The 17,137-nt window shown below is 38.7% G+C and overlaps 2 protein-coding genes across 2 annotated transcripts; one reads left to right on the forward strand and one right to left on the reverse strand.

Moving 5' to 3' along the window:
* Positions 1–2,283: 2,283 nt before the first annotated feature.
* plekhg6 (pleckstrin homology domain containing, family G (with RhoGef domain) member 6) lies at positions 2,284–12,655 on the forward strand. Its single transcript, XM_035672192.1, has 13 exons — positions 2,284–2,445; positions 2,683–2,820; positions 3,593–3,688; positions 3,819–3,869; positions 4,151–4,300; positions 6,283–6,393; positions 7,310–7,459; positions 7,855–7,989; positions 8,468–8,587; positions 8,713–8,845; positions 8,936–9,051; positions 9,625–11,165; positions 12,191–12,655. Exons 1-13 carry the CDS (start codon positions 2,284–2,286, stop codon positions 12,369–12,371), a joined length of 3,084 nt encoding a protein of 1,027 aa, XP_035528085.1. The 3' UTR covers positions 12,372–12,655.
* A 104-nt stretch (positions 12,656–12,759) lies between these two features.
* Positions 12,760–15,775, reverse strand: LOC118336074 (lymphocyte activation gene 3 protein-like). The gene is made up of 8 exons (XM_035672643.1): positions 15,619–15,775; positions 15,353–15,473; positions 14,927–15,147; positions 14,525–14,770; positions 14,085–14,399; positions 13,729–13,986; positions 13,476–13,597; positions 12,760–13,101 (listed from the first exon to the last, which is right to left on the reverse strand). Exons 1-8 carry the CDS (start codon positions 15,665–15,667, stop codon positions 13,006–13,008), a joined length of 1,428 nt encoding a protein of 475 aa, XP_035528536.1. The 5' UTR covers positions 15,668–15,775; the 3' UTR covers positions 12,760–13,005.
* Between the last annotated feature and the right edge of the window lie 1,362 nt (positions 15,776–17,137).

Here is a 17,137-nt window from a genome sequence, read left to right on the forward strand (position 1 = left end):
GAAAGCTAAAAGAAACCAAAGATGACAGGCTGAAACAAAATGGATCCAACCAAGGCCAGGCAAAGTCTATAATTCTATCGATTAAAAGGCTCAGCTGGTGGGGCGAGAGGGTGTAGTTGCACTTGAGAGGAACATTTTACTTCATGTTTTCACTACAGTAAGTCACTTTCATGTTGGAGCTGCAGTGTGGAACCACGGACTCTCCTGTGGATACTTTTTTGTTGATTTACTGAGGCTATAAAACTACCAGGAAGCCAGTTTTTTTCTCATTGGGTTTAATTAAGTGTTATAATATGCAATATAATGTAATTTCAGAAATCTTTAGTTTGTTATTGTGGGATACAGACAGTGATTGTCAACAGGTATGACACTGTAATGAAAGCACTTGCGTCAGTCCTTTGATGTTTGACAGTACAGCCTGAGCCGATTAGTGCAGCGTACCTGTCTGCGGTGTGTGTGCTCAGGTGAGTGTGTTTGCTATTGGAATAGCCAAATCATGCATACCAGTTGCAGCAGTTATCCCGAGCTGCACTTACAGCGCAGCGTGTAGCAGTATCTAACAGTGGTGATCCTGCAGTGTGCAAAAAAGGGCAACATCAGTAAAATGGAGAAATATTTAGTTGAGATACAGTAGCTTCCAGAGAGTGGAGACACATTCTTCTTCGCTGTAACTTAAATCTGCAGCAGGACATTCTGCAAGTTGTGATGGTGTTGGATTTGTGGGAACTGATGTCAGATGAGTCCAGGAGTTGTACTTTGACCCGCATGACTGTGTAACTGGAGCTGTTGCTATGTGAAACTATTGGTGTTGAATGAAAGTCACTGTAAGATGCAACAGTAATGATGTGTGTGCTCCCAGTTACCTGACAGGCATTTACTGTGTGTGTATGACATAGAACCACGAGTTTCTGCAATAGTTAAACTCTTCTTATTATAGCAATTCAACTGAAATGAAAAATCTCTCTATACTATAGATATTTAGCTTTTTTTGGTGATGTTATTTTTGTTTTGCAAGATACATTTACCAAAATAAGAAAGCAGAAAAACAAAATATTTCTGGATATTTCAAACTGGACAGACATGTGAAAACTGACATGCTTTATTTTTAGGGGTCAGAAGTCAAAAAGGTTGACCACTGTCTTAAAAGATGATCTAATCCCATTGCTTATTATTTATTTTACTCCTTGTTCTCATCTGTGTTTGTTTGTGTAGCTTTAATGAAGCTTTAGCCCTGAAAGGAAAACCCTTTAAAAGGATAACAAAGCACACAATGTCCCTCCATTATGTCTTCCACTATTTTATAAAGCCTTCTCCTCTGCGCCCTCACACACCTAGTTTTGACAACGAGTAACACTGTGTGCTTATCCTCAGCCTTCCCTCAAAAGCGCCGCATGTAAACAACGATGTGGGAAATGAATCACTGATGGAAGAAGCATCGGTGCCTTCGCGAGACGGTGTGGACGGGGAGAGGCAGAGGGACACGGACACCAGAGAGTCAGACGTTGTTGATGGGATGACAGCAGCTGCAGAGATAAACAATCACAACAGGGGGTCAGCAGACAAACACAGGTTCAATACGTTTGGCTATCAGGCAAGTGAAATGGTGGTGGCAGCTTCCTGTACTGACATTGCCAGTGGTGAGATTGAAGTAACTACACTTATAGTATAAAGTTTTGAGCTACTTGTGCATTACTTGAGTATTTCCATTCTGTGTTACTTTTCATAATTCTGCTTATTCAGAGTATTGCACTTTTACTCCAATCTACATCTGTACATAATAACAACTAACTATCTCTGTATTATTTCAAATTATTATCAAAATTCTATCAACCTTTTAATGAGCAGTAACTGTACATCTTTTAAGATCCAGGCACTAATTAATAAAACATTTAAATTTAATAAAACACAAGTTGTTTTACATTAAACAGGTCAAAATATTCTCACGGCACTGCAAGCTTTAACGACTCAATAATAAACATTAATGCATTTCTGACATTGAGGATTTTGCAGATTTAACAGCTCGTTACAAAAATGTTGTTTATACATGAAGGCATCATTCATTAAAACCCTTTAATGTATAAGAGACTATGAAAGGAGCCATTCACCATAACAAGGAACTTTTACTTTTGTTACTCAAAGTACATTCTGCTGATAGCACCTCTGTACTTTTATTCTCTCAACTAATTTCAAATGCAGGACTTTTACTTGTGATGGAGTATCAAGTGTCTCAACAGTCTGCTTGATGCTTGCAGTTTGAGGTGTTACAGACAACATAAAAATTAAATGCCTGATGGTATTTTTCCTTTCCAGAGACGGACCAAGCAGAAGGTTGTGACTGACTTTGCAACAGTGAGTAAGGGAGCATCTGCAGCAGCCAAACCTAGAGCTGCACTGAGGCAGGTCCTGTTCAGCCAGGGAGTATCTGAGAAGAACCCGACGTCTGAGGTATTATGTTGTCTCCTGCTAATTCACTACATGCTGACATGCTTGGAAACAGATACAGACTTGCTCTAACTGTGTCTGTGCGACTGAAACAACTGAAAAAAAAACAAAAAAACATTCACAACAGCTGGTGATGATTTTCACTGATTCATTTTGGCATCACATTTTCCTCCTTTTAATCCCGGAATTGGGTTTCCCCCGATTCTTCTACATTCTTATGTTTGTCCTCCCACCACTCAGGAGCGAGGTCATCTGGATTTGTTGAAGCAGGAGCTGGGGACCTACGCTGTGCCAGTGAGTCTAAAGTGGAGGTGGAAAGAAGAAAGTCGAGGAACGACACTGGAGAATAACTGGACAGATATTGTGCACTCTCATTCGGTATGGGCTCTCTGGCAATATTTGGTATTTTCCTTACTGCCAACAAATCCCATGAAAAGACCAAAATCAACAATGAATTGATCATGTTAACAAGTATTGTCTTGTGTATCCAAAGGTTTATGTACTGTAGTTTACTCATCTGTTCCATGGACCTCCACTGTTGTCCAAAGCTATAAAAACAGTGAGCCACTTGGTTGCACTGGGTGACGCGTTCCTTCATTACCAGGAACATGGGCCCCGTTGTTTATTTTCAGTCAGTCTATGCACCATCCTGCTGCTGTAAATACTCACTTTGGCACCACATCTGCAGCTGAAAATAGTCCCCAAAAAAATACATTATTTACTCTTCTTTGAGTAAGCTTTTTTAGGAAAATTATTAAGCACTTTTTAAATATGAAAGTATATTTTCAGGATAAATGGGTATTAGATCTACAGACAAGCTGGGGAAGTGCGAAAGAATTAACTAGTAATTAACTACTAAATACCTGCCCTGTGTGTGTAGGATTAGATTACATTAGACAGTTTTATTAATTCCCAGTGGGGAAGCTAATTTGCTGCCAAATCAACTAATACAGACAACAAACAATATACAATGCATTCACAGTGCCATAAAAAGCCACTTGAGACATGACTGACAGCTGGCATTACCACATCTAAAAGTGTTCATTAAAAAATCTGACAGCTGCTGGAACAAAAATTAGAAGCATATCTAACTATTGTCTCCTTTTCTTCCTCTTTCCTCTCTCCTCTTCTGTCTCGTTTTAATGGTCAGACCATGTCTAAGATGCAGAGACACCAGCAGGAGGCGCTGTGGGAGTTTGTTCACACTGAGCTCACCTACATCAACAAGCTAATTATCATCAAAGACGTAATATGTCATTCTCTACCTGCTGTCATAGTCTCATTTAAATGCTGTATTTCATCTTATATACTGTATGTGAAAGCTGAAAAGGGATTTTCCACAGGATGTTTAACAAAGATGTGTCTGCTTCTCGCAGTTGGTTATTGCAGCTCTTGTCAACCTGCACCAGCATGGATTTCTCCTGGAGGTCAGTCTGCAGAGCATGCAGCCTCATCTACACTGGAAACACACAAACACGCTGCACAACCCTTAATCTACAGTCCTATTATTTTCCACCGCTCTGCATACCACTGACATACATTACTTGGCACAACAAGAACATCCGCTCAAGCTGATACAGACTACAACACATAAGTGGAAAATGTAGCATGACAGATTTCCATCGAGAAGACGGAAAATATCACAAAGCAGGGGTGTTAACTTTAACACTATGATTTTTATTTTTGTTTTGACGTCCTGCTGTGACAGGTGACCCCTGAGCTGCTTTTCTCCAACCTTCCCTCCATTCTCTTCTCACACCAGCTGTTTTGGCAAGAGGTGATTTATCCCATGTTACAGGAGGTCCGGAGGACAGGCATGCCCTTTGACCCCATGAGGTTAGAGGCCGGTTGCCTGCAGGTATGAACTCATCGATGCATTACAAACACATTCAGAAGTACATTTACTTACAGACGGTATTGTGTATTTCAATTCCATTTTACTATTATATTTTATATACATATATATACATAATATTCCACTACATTGACAAGATTGTAGTTTTTACACCACTACATTTATCTGACAGCTAAAGTTACTTTGCTGATTTCCAAGAACCTATTTGTACATGTAAATTATAATGACTGAATAATGGAACAACATATAAAATAGTAAAAATAGCTCCAACTTTACCAGCTGCAACATAAAAATGGTGGTTACAAGTTAATAAAAATATAATATGTAATGATATAACTTCTACAGGAACGATTGCATGATGAGCACTTACACTTGTCATACTAACTTTCAGTTATATACTCTTAATGAAGTAGTTTTTTCTTGCTTTGATTGACCTTTAAAGAGAGTAAATAAGCAACAAAATCCTCAGCATATGAACATGAGGATGTTTAATAGGGAAAAAGAAAAATAAAACATGTAGAGAATTACAAATAGATAAATAAAATAATATATATGTGGAAAAAGACAGGAAAAAAACTCTGTAAAGGATGAAATATGAATAATCATTTCAGCCCATGAATCCGTCTGGTTTCTCAAATTGTGAGTAATTCTCTCCATTAGATAAATATTGCACACATCAACTTTCATTCGTCAGGCATTTCTTATAAGTCACCAGTAGTGTTCTCGGTAAGCATTTGTCCTTCATCACAAACAACCTACATGGAGTGAAGCTCGGGTGTCCCTCTGGTGCGCTTCAGTTTGTGGATCCTACTGGTTTACATTTTTTTGACTGTTTCTAAATAGAGTAAATAGCCATGAGATATTAAAAGCCTTTTAAATCACTACCCTCTTAAGGGCCTCAAAATGTCTTCAACAATTCTAAACTAGCATATATCCTTCTTTTTCCATTCAAGTTTCTCCAGATCAAATTAAAAATATTTTTTGTTTGAAAGACAGTTTTAAGAATGCAATGAATGGATTTCAGTCCAAAGTGCAGTCACAGAGCTAGGGACAACTGCAAAATACATGAAAGTAATTTGTGTTTTGGTTCCCACGGAATCTTTAACAGTCAGGCTGGTTTGAGCTTATAGTTAAAACACATTATAGTACCAGTTTAGCAATTAACTCCCATAACACTGGCAGACTCATGGTGGGCAGTGTTTTAAAAAAGGAATACAATTGAAGCAGCAGAACCAGAGATAAAATATTTTTTATTCCATTCATTCTTCTACCTTGTAAAAACCTGGCACCTACATTACCCACAATGCAACGTGACCACCGACAGTTTGGTCAAAGATTCAGGTCTGTTATGCTAGAAGAAGCTAATGTAGCCTTGAGCTGCAAGCTTCAAGCAGAGTAGAGGAGTGGACTACAGAGGTCTTGTAAGCTCACTTGCTTTCTAACTCCACACCCCCAGATTTTTCATTTTCAAGCTTGTAGTTTTTCAGGCCCAACCGACTCAGTGTATGTGTTGATTGCTTCTTTGCAACTTGACTTCATTATAAACCAGGATCTGTCCTGTTTAACATTTGAGAATTTCCTTCCTTCCTTCTTTTTTCTAACCACCATGAACAAAAACATTTTTATCATAATCATAAAAATTACAGTTCTTCTATCCACTCAAACAGAAACTAATGGTTACCGTAAAAAGAAGAAGTAAGCCTTCTTCCAGTGTTACCACAGTTAAGTAGCATTTTTTGCTTTGGTCAAGTGACATTAAATCAAGTGAGGTCTCTCCTTTAATCTTACTCTCTGTCCCCCAATGCATAATGCTGGCAACCTCTTCAATTTATATCAGAATTAGCACAGCTCCCTCTGGAGCCACAAAATGCTTTATTCACATGTGCAGTATTACATGGTTGAGTTCCCTTTAAGTAACACTTTGGATGCTGAACTTGTGCTATATGAAGATTGTCATTAATCATCCTTTTCTTTTTGTCCCCCAGTTCCATGAGTGCTTCTCTTCCTATCAACATTACTGTTGGGAGGAGGAAAACAATCTTGAGTTCACACGCAGGCAGATGGAGAGCAACCCACATTTCCTCATTTACGTGCAGGTACACACACTAAAACACTCACTCACACAAACCCCATTATTACCATTCAGTACATGGAATTCATTGTAATAATGAGTAAGTGTTCTGTAATTAATGGTTTCACAGTATGGTTTGTGATGCTTTCATAACCTTGTGGGCGACCTGCCTTAGCCGCTTCCTGCTGGGCAACCACACACCAACGTCTTCTCCAAATGATTCAGACTTAACAGCGGTTTTAAAGGATTTCTTGTTCACAAAACGGAGGTCAAAACATTTCTGGGAATAGGGACTGCAAGTCCTGTACCACTTCTCAGACAGTTATACAAAGTCTGGAAGACTAAAAACCAGCAGGAATTTTGATAGCATTTTAACAGAAACAAACACCCTACAATCAACAATGCTATCTTGTGTATAGAACCAGGTACCACCACTGTAGATGTGTTGCTCTTTCACTTATGTCATACCACATACTTGTGGGAGGTGGTATGTTTTTGTTTAACCAGGAAATGGTACATGGTGGGCGTTAAAGGGTCTTCTTACCCAAATCAAACAAAACAAATACTCTTGTGGTAGGTTTTGTTTTGGTAGAAACTTTCCTTTGTGTCGGTCTTCTGTCAACACTCAGATACTGTTGAAGTAAATCAAAGAATGACGTCTTGATCAGGGTAATCCACAGACCTCCATGTAAACAGTTTTCATTGGGAACTATTTTCTATCTATGAAAAGTCTCCACAGTAAGATTTTTACATAATAATTTTAAAGTGCTTTGAGAAGCACAAAACATAAGAAAATAAAACCAAAATTATCTATATGGTTAGATATAGATACTATTTAGGTTACTGTAGGATGCTATTGGGCACAAATTTTTCATATTATTTAATTTATGGTTCCAACCAATGACTTAAAGCATTGTTGACGTGTTTTTTGTCCTGTTCAGTGGGTGGAGACTCACCCTCAGTGTGAGCGGATGCGGCTCGGGGACATGCAGGCCAAACCCCATCAGAGGATTACAAAGTATCCTCTACTGCTCAAGGCAGTGCTGAAAACCACCCCAGACCCTCATGCACAGCACACACTCAGAGGCATGGTGAGAAACTTTTAAACCACAAAGGGCTTTAGCATAGCCCTTACAGGCAGGCAGACATCTTATATTTCAACAAAATAATTGCTTCTTGTTCAGTATTTTCCTATACTGTATCTCGTGTTATAGCTGTAAACCCATTTCAATGGATATCTTAAATTAAACACAATGCTGTATTATAGATATTATGTAGTGTATAAGGAAGTGATCCAAATTTTTTCACACTATCAAGAACATTTTGAGGAGATGTTTCACAGGGTTAACATGATGTCATCTGCAAAAAGGCTTACTTTTGACAGATTCTTTGCTTAAATATTATCCAGCCTGAATTAAAGAGCGAAATAGGAATGGTTAAATCAAAGCTGACTCACACTAACTGTCTCCCTCTTCCTCCTCTCCAGTTGTCCAGTGTAAACAGTTTTTTAGAGAGTATCAATGACTACTTGAAGCTAAAAGATGAAGAACTCGCTCTCACCATCTCTGCTCAGAGGGTGGAGGGATACGAGGTGGAAGGAATAAATGAAGAAATTGACAAGGTAAAACATGATTCTTTTCCTCCTTTTCAGATAGCAAAAACAATATATGCATAGATGATCAACCTTTTGGTCAACTAGACCTTCACTAGAGGTTAACTAATATTGCACCAATGTACACTGCACCCCACGTCTACTGCACAATCAAACACAATATAAACAACATAACATGAGTGGCAGAGTGTTCATCAAAAGAAATTCAAGCTTAAGGACTACTATGTATACAATGACCAATGAAAAATTAGGCTAATTGGTTGGTTAGTTTAACTGTCATAAATCACTAGAAAACAGTCTACAATAATTTTATTATGACCAAATGTAATACAATATTGTTTCTTTCTTCTTCCTTAAAATCTAAGACAGGAGACAGGATGTCTCAGGTTATAATAATACTGAACATTATTGATCTCTGCCAAAATAACCTAATATTGGCGCTAATATGTTTCTACTGCTGATTACTCATGATGGATTTCCTTGACAGCATGTCAGAGAGATCTGTCAGTTTGACCTAACATGCCCCATCAGAGGAGTAGGTCCTGAAGTCGTACGTAAGCTGCTGCTGGAGGAGAACTTGAAGATTCGAGGGAGAAAAGACAGCAAGGTGAGCTGAGAAGCTGCACTCATTTACTGTTATTATATTATATATATTTGAATCTGTTTGTTCAGAACATTGTTGTCGTTACTTTTTTAACTTTCTCGTGTCTCCTTGTACGTGTCATGATGCAGCTGGAGGTGGTGGCTCTACTTTTCTCAGATGTGCTTCTAATGACCAAAGTCCAGAAGAAGGGAGAGCGGCTGAAGGTAGTTCGACCTCCTCTGGCCCTCGACAGAACATACTGCATAGCAGTGAAGGATAGCTGTGAGTAGCACTTTCTTATGGACAAGATAAAAGACTGAATTCCGTCATAATATCTTATAGATCCCATAATCATTCCTCCTTTTCTCTCAGGTTCATTCGTTCTTGTAGAGGTAGGTGAGCTTCAGTGCGCTATGAATGTCTACATCTTTGCAGCCAGCACTTCAGAGAGCTGCTCCACATGGGTCTCCACCATCCAACAAGCAAAGGTAAAAAATGCTTCAAATGTGTTGAAATTATAGTAGTAGAATTGAAGTTGCTATTCCACACTAGCAGTGTGCAATGTTTGTCTGTTGGTCAATTGTCTGTCCGACACTTCCAGAATGAAATATGTCAGCACCTACTGGATGGATTGCCATAAGATTTTGTTCAGACTCAGATTTTACCTCTATTGTCACCATGAGATTGACATTTTTGGTTCAGAATAAACACGCTGTTGAATTGATAGCCTTTGAATTATTTTATATATACATACAACAGGTCAAGATTTTTACAACACTTTCCATCTGTAGTTTGTGTTTAGTGCTAATTAGCAAATGTAACACAAACAATGTAACACAGCAAACTTTATAGGCTATCTGCTAAACATCAGCATGTTAACATTGTAAAGTGAGCATGCTGATGTTAGCATTTAGCTCATAGCACTGCTGTGTCTAAGTACAGCCTCATAGAGCCCCTAGGATAGCTATAGACTCTTAGTCTTGTTACATGAAACAGAATTAGAAATAACATACTCATTCATTGTTGAATTCTTTATTCATTTATCTATGTCATATTGTCAGGAAACACTGAGGAGCCTGAGAGAAACAGAGAACAACAGACAACTGGAAATCTGGAAATTCCAGCAGCTTGAGGCCAAACCTGTTACAGAAATCAGCACGGATGATATGGAGACAGAGGAACAACCTCTTATAGAGTCAAGATCAAGAGGAGAGACTTTTGTGGATGAACTTACTGAAGAACCTATTAGCCCCCAATCAATAAATGGGATGCTGGCATCTAAAGAAGCAGGGGAGCAGTATCAGCCTCCAGATAATGTGGTCTCTAGCGATGCAATTGTATCTTTTTTGCACCCTGAGTACAACAACAATAACCGTAAAGTAGTGCGTAAGGGCTTTGCTGGTAGGCAACAAGCAGCCAAAGCATATGAATGGATAGAATTGGGAGTGAGAGGACAAGAAGTTGGAATCTTTACAGAGGAAAAAGGGAAAATGGTGGAATCTCAGATGACAAAGGAACAAAGATCGAACTGGAACCACAGGGTGCAATCTGCTCCTAATCTGGATAGTTTTACTCACAGTAATGCAGCTCCATTAAGATACAACACTGGACCACATTATCTCTTGGATGGATATCCAGATATTGACTATCCAATGGATGAAGATAATACTTCACAATCTCCTTACCAACCAACAATATCCAGAGAGGGGCCTGAACTTGAAAGAGCACCGGGAGAAGGAGGACTATCAGCAAGGAGAGTCTCAGATTCCCAGTCTGTGAACCAGCACACCACTAGAAATTCCAGCTACAGCCAGTCCGAAGACAATGAGACATCTCCAGAGGCTTGGGGTTTCTCCAAAAACTTGAAGTCACCTGGGTTACAGAGAAGAAGGCCAGTTAGCATCCCTCAGGGACCCTCCACTCAGATGTCTAGGCATTCATTTCAAGACTCAAACAAATTCTCCTTCTCCAACTCTGACTCAAACTACAACCTAAATATCAAGAGAAACTCTCTTCCTACTGGCCAAAACTCAGATTCCCACCGGGTGCTAAAGCTGGGCTCCCTGAAGCAGAACCAAGGGATGTTTTGGAACATACATGATAGAGTCTCTCCAGACCCCCAAACATTGTCTGAGTCTGAGCTGCCTGATGTTAACTTCTATAACAATAGGCCCAAATTGAAAACCCAAAGGAGTGCCTCCATTCCTAACATCATCATCGAAGGAGGCCATGGACTTCGCATGCACTCCAGTAGTCTGTACACATTACCCAAAGAGAAGGACACACAATTCCCCATCTCAGGACATAATCCCAACGGACACCCCTCGCCTCTGGAGGGTCTTTTGGAAAAAGCCAATGAGAGAGTGAGAGACAGAGATGGATTAAAAAGAGACAGAAATTTGAAAACAGCTAATTTGAAGTCAAGGTATCCTCCATCCCCCTCGTTTTCCACCACACCATCACCATCGCCCAGTGATGGAGACAGAGACACAGAGTGGGAGGAGGAGGTGGAGCTAATGAGACACAGAGCACCCACAGTGAGTGAAGGATGGAAGGAGCAGCTGGTGGACGGAGATGGAGATGAAGATGAGAAAAGGGACAGGTTAGTATGACAAAATGTCCTTTACTTTAACACGTCATCTGGGTAATGTATGGATTTGTATGGAACAGCATACTCCCACTACAATAACCACTAACCCTAAAAATTATGAAACCAATGCTTTAAAAGTATGTAAAAAAAAAAAGCCTCTTAATAGAGAAAACATGCAAATATGACACATAATTTATTAAGAGTGGAACATCATTTTACCTTCCAATTATAGTATGACTTTGAATGAATCTTTCAATGTATGAAGTTAACAGACAGACAAAGTATATTTGTTGATCTTCTGTGAAGAGAAGTTGTCACTTACAATATACAAAGAAAAAACACAGAGCAGCGTTCCAGGAGCTCGTGCTGATTCTTTCTCCACCCTGCTGCTCTGCATATTTTCATCACACAATGTAGATGTTCTTTGACATTCAAATGAAGTTTGTGTCATATCAGAGTCTCCATTTGCTGTCTTTGGTACAGAACTGCTTACTGGTATCACATGACAGATGTTTTGATTCTTTCTTTCTTCTTCTTGAATAATAGACACAGTTTGTATTTATTTGTACTACCCTTAATTTGGAAATGTATTTTTAAACTGTCAAATCTCTACTATTGAAATGAGTTTTCAGTGTTGAGTAGGCATGTAATGGACAGACTGTTCTGTGAGAATGGAAACTTAAAATTACCCTGTGTTTTTCATGTTTCTTACCACAAAGCACTGTGGGCATAAATCCTAATTAACACCTTTAACGTGTCTCATAAAACACTTTCCTTGTTAAATGGCCAATTTATTACTCTATACTAATTGAACACTATAAAGTATATTTATCAGAGCATTATTTAAGCTTTGTCTGTTTTAATGTTATCATGAGTTCCCATAATTGTATGTATTATGTATTAATTACTGTATTGTGTCAGTACTTCTTTTTACTTTATGGGCTCTTAAACAGCATTTAGTCCATGTAGTAATAATAATACAATTACAATGTCCTATCCAACTCCAACTTTGACTTTCTGTTTCAATCTTTCTTTAGTGTTGTCTTTACGGATGGTGTAAATGTGGACTGGTCAGGATGGTGCTTCGATGATGATGAAGTCATGGATCATTTACAGCCTCAAGCCAGGGGGCTTCTGGAGGACATCAACCAATCTCTGACCTCTTGTTATCTCTACGAACGTTCAGAGCAAGAAGACGGAGAGTGTAGTCAGGTGTAACCCTGAAGCTGCACTACAGAGTCCAGTAGTCACTGGAATCTGAATCCAAGACACTGAAGGGACAAATTAACTAAATTTTTATGAGAAGCCGAAGCACAAAAGAGGAGATAATCTGTTGTTGACACAGAAGTCTTTTCAATCAGAATTTATGGCCAATAATAATTCTGTAATTAATGTAAAATAATGTAGTATGTATTTTTTAGAATAATACATAAACATGTGTTCCATGTTTTGTGTAACTATAATGAAACATTATTTTTTATAAATTACTGTATATATTATTTATATCATTAAGGATTTCCCTGAACATTTACCAAGAGTTTCAGAATATATATATTGTAATAAATAAAACCAGATTTATTTCTGTTAAATGTAATTTATTTGTAAAACATTTTATTTTCAACAGGTATATATGGCAACAAATCCTCACTTACAGTAGAACAATTACAGTTACAAAGATAATATACAACATTTCAAAGAACAACACTGCTACAACGTCTGCTCTGGTTATACTGTATTTACAAAACTTGTGCAACAAAAGTCTCCCAATATATTGCAGGCATGAAGAGGATGGATCTCAATTCAGTTTAGTACCGTGAGATCTTTCCTGCAATGCCTCTGCATTGATATGTCTTTACATTTTCTCTCGGTTCCTTTCTCTTTCCTCCCGCTCATTGGAGGTGGTATGAACAATCGTCTCCAGCGCAGGGTACTGAAAGATCCTTTTCCTCTGCGGAAAAAATATGTGCAAAATCGTTAAATAATTGTCGAGTCCACTTCAAGTTCTGATGTATGAATACGCACATAAATGTATCTTTAAATAATATTTTGTAATCATTTTTTTTATACTTTTACCATATAGCATTGGATATAAGTCAGTGAGAAATATTATTTTTAATCAAGTGACTTATCTAGAAACAAAGACAATAATTAAGCTTATTTCAAGCTTTTACAAGAAATGTGGGAATTGAAATAATATCATACAACCAGATTTTTTATCGTTCTTCCTAAAAGTAAAAATATTCCAGTAAAACTGAATGCAGGGTTAAATTAGTTTTTTGAATTACTGCAATTTTCACAGCGCTGCAATCAACAGGTCTTTACCCTTTGGTGGTTCTTGTACATCTGAATCAAAATCAACAGCAGAACGATGAGGAGAAAGCTGAGGCCGACCACGGCAACGGTGTTCTGTGAGACACCTGACGATTTTTGTCCACTCAGACCACCTGTGGGGAAAATACAATATAAAAATAGAATCAGATAAAGGCTTGCATGGGCAGAAGTCCAGTATGTTTGTATATTTTGAGTGTAGTTGTTTATAGCATATTATCATAAATAAAATCAGGAGAGAACTTACCCATTAGGTGAACCTGGTATGTAACATTTCCCAGAAGGCCTTCTTTCCCGTAGAATCGACATGCCCATTCACCTCGGTTCTCCTCTGACACTTTGCTTATACTTAGAGTCTTCCCGTTCAGGATGGAGCCCTCCGACCGGGTGCCATTGAGGTCATAGGCAACATGAACCCACTCATAGTTGGTGACTTCGCTTGTGTCACTCAATTGGCAGGTCAACATCAAAGAGTCTTTCTTCTTTGACGGGATGCTGCTGTCAACTGAGAGAAAAACGAGATGATAAAATGTACTGTTGATGAAAAAAAAAAAGATTCAGTAGAACTTTACTCAAGCTTAAACTGAATACATGGAGGCTTACTTTTGGCAACGACAAGTTGCATATTTCGAGTCAACCGTTGTTGTTCTACGGTCCCAGAGCATCTGTATCTGCCCGCATCCTCAAACCCAACCTCTTTCAAACTAGCAGAATTATCCGAGGAGGGCTGAGAGGAGGGTGAGATTGGAGAGAAAGAGTCAGGAAGGCGACCAGGAGTGGGTTTGAAAGACCCAGCTTTCAGTTTCTCCCAGACCGTTCTAGAGGGGATTAACTCGGAGGAGAACACACAGGGGAGTGTGACTGCAGAACCCACAGCAGCATACACTTTGGTATCATCTTTGGATGGTTGGACGATTCCTGTGAGAGAAAGGGAATGAAAGTGGAGAGTTTAAGGACATCTGTCATGAAAAAACATGAACTAAACAGCTTAATTTCTTAAAACGAATTATGTTTTCCAAAGCTCTTTTTCCTCAGAATCTTACCCATCACAGTCAGTGTTGCTGAAGCTCGCCCCTCTTTGCCCTTGTAGTCCACGACACAGGTCCAGTTTCCTGTCAGTCTTGCAGCTGCCTTTTCCCTCATGAAACCTTTGTTCATGATTGCAGTCGGGGTCAAAAATCGGCTGTTGTTTAACGTCCACTGCACGGTGGCGCCATTAGGCCAAGGATTCACATTACAGCTGATTGTAACGTCTTTTCCCCATATGGGAACCGAAGGAGAGATGGACACTGTAAAGGATACAGGCAAGGATGAGATTATTGACATATATTACAGCTAATTTCTGATCCAGATACACACACAGATATATTGAAGTTGTAGTAAAGAAAACCACCATTTAACAGTCACAACATCTAGGATTTCGAGGCTCAGTATAATTTTCTTACCTTTAATGATTCTGAGTGACACCACGTTTTCAGTAACCTGGTTTCCATTTTCCACCCTGCAAGAGTAAATTCCTCCATCTTCATCCATTACGTTGTTGATTTGCAGGCTGTAATCGCCTCTTTCAAACTGGGAGTGGGGGCATTGTGCGCGGTGGCTCCCTTTGGGTGACCAGCTATAACCCCAGTACTGCAGACCACTCCTTTCCTTTCTCCAAACAGTGCTGCGGATAGAGGTGTCACAAACAATACAGTGTCATCGGCATAAAGACAAAACTCTTCAGTTTGAAGTTCGAGGAAAGATGGATGGTGAAGCATGGGATTGGAGGGAACCTGAGGAATTTGTAGGTTTTTGGAGCTAGACATATAAAGGAAAGAGGGAAAAGGACATAGACAAGTGGAGGAAGCAAAGAAAAAGTTGTGTCTCACCCTTTGTTAGCTTTAGTCCAGATGATGGCAGGGAGATGTGTAGACAAAGGGTTGCATTTACAGGGTAGTATAGCCTGAGAGCCTGCTTCTGCAAACACCTCGATTACCTCACTTTGAGCCCCTGGGGAAGAAACATGAAGAAATTTACTTACAAAGTAAATGGGCACCTTTGACCTGCAATAAAAATAATAATAATAAAAATCTGATGTACATTTTATCACAAAAAGGTAAAAAAACGAATTGTGGTAGAAAAATTATAAATTTACCTGTCATAAGAAGGGCCATCCCCACAACTATAAAATACTGCAGTAGCATCTTTTTCGTTGCTTTTGATTTTGTTGAAATTTTAATCTCTTTCCCCCACTTGAACTTCTATGAGCTCTTTTTTCCACCTTCTGAAGTCTGTCTTTCTCTCTGCTTGATGAGTTGTCTGATGTGTTTTTGTAAGTTGGGCTGATGAGGTATATATATCGATGGGGGTGGAGATCATAGTGTGTCGTAGTTCCTCTGCAACCATGTGACTTCAGCTACAAGCCAGGCTTTGATGCGGTCTGTCTGTGTCAGCTTGGAAACTATAAGACAGAGATGTAAACAGGGAAACCCACTTGTTCCCACGGATTCTCTCGGATTCTCTCTTCTTCATTCTGTTTCCTTATTCACATCAACTATAGAAGTAAAATATGTAGCATTATTTCATTTGCAAGTAAGAGCACGCATAAAATACACACACAGCATAGGACTATGCACAGTAGCATCTACAGTAAGACTTGTCTGTACCTCAAAATCATTTTAGAAATGCTTGTATACCAAATAAGCATTAAATTACGTTATAATTACTCTCCACACACTGCAGTGAATGTAACTTGTTTACAAATCATTTTGCGATCATTCACGGAAGCTCTAGTTGTTGTTGCTTTGAAACCGAGATGTCACTCTTCCGTCACTGCCAGTTACTTGTGTTTACAACCACTGGTTAACTCACAGCAATCATTATCATCATCATCACCACCAGTATGATGAAAATGAGGCCATTCGGTGATATGGTATCACGTTCTGATGGATATTTAGGAAAATGAATCATCCACTTCTTTCTCGCTTCTCTGTTCCTTTTCGTCAATTTGTATCCAACTGTCACTGCTTCAGAAACAGGCCTACACTGCCAGTCAAACATTAGTCTAAGAGCCTATATTTTAGCATATCTCATTAAACATCAACCAAAGGGACTGTATATACTTGGAGAATGTTGAAAGTTGAAGTTGAAACATTTAATACATGGTTTATAACAGACTAATGTAGTTGTAGGCAGATATTAGTGTTTTTGATATAATGAATGTACAACTATAAGTCATCCAGTGTTGCTATACAGTATAAACAGATGAGCAATGACCATATACGAACGCAGTCAAGAAGACCTGCTCAAATATGCTGTGTTGTAAAACATTTCTTAAACTTTCTCTTATAAATGCTACATTTGGGTGTTGAACTAAAGTGTTACCTTTTGATCTCTGTTTTCTTTTTATCTTTGTAGTATATTACATACCTGTACATACCTGTGTGTGCTTTCAAAGACTTACTAGTTATTCTCAGAACTCGTCAGTGCTATCTATCTATCTATCTATAGATAGATAGAATGTAGGATAGATAGATAGATAGATAAGACTAGATTAGAGTAGATGATAGGATGACCTAGGATAGATAGATGATAGATAGATAGATAGATAGATAAATAGATAGATAGCGCTGACGAGTTCTGATAATAATAGTAAGTTTTGAAAGCACACACAG

This window comes from Morone saxatilis, unplaced genomic scaffold (genome assembly GCF_004916995.1).
Source record: "Morone saxatilis isolate NCDOM2014 unplaced genomic scaffold, NCSU_SB_2.0 Contig24, whole genome shotgun sequence".
Taxonomy (NCBI): Eukaryota; Metazoa; Chordata; class Actinopteri; family Moronidae; genus Morone; species Morone saxatilis.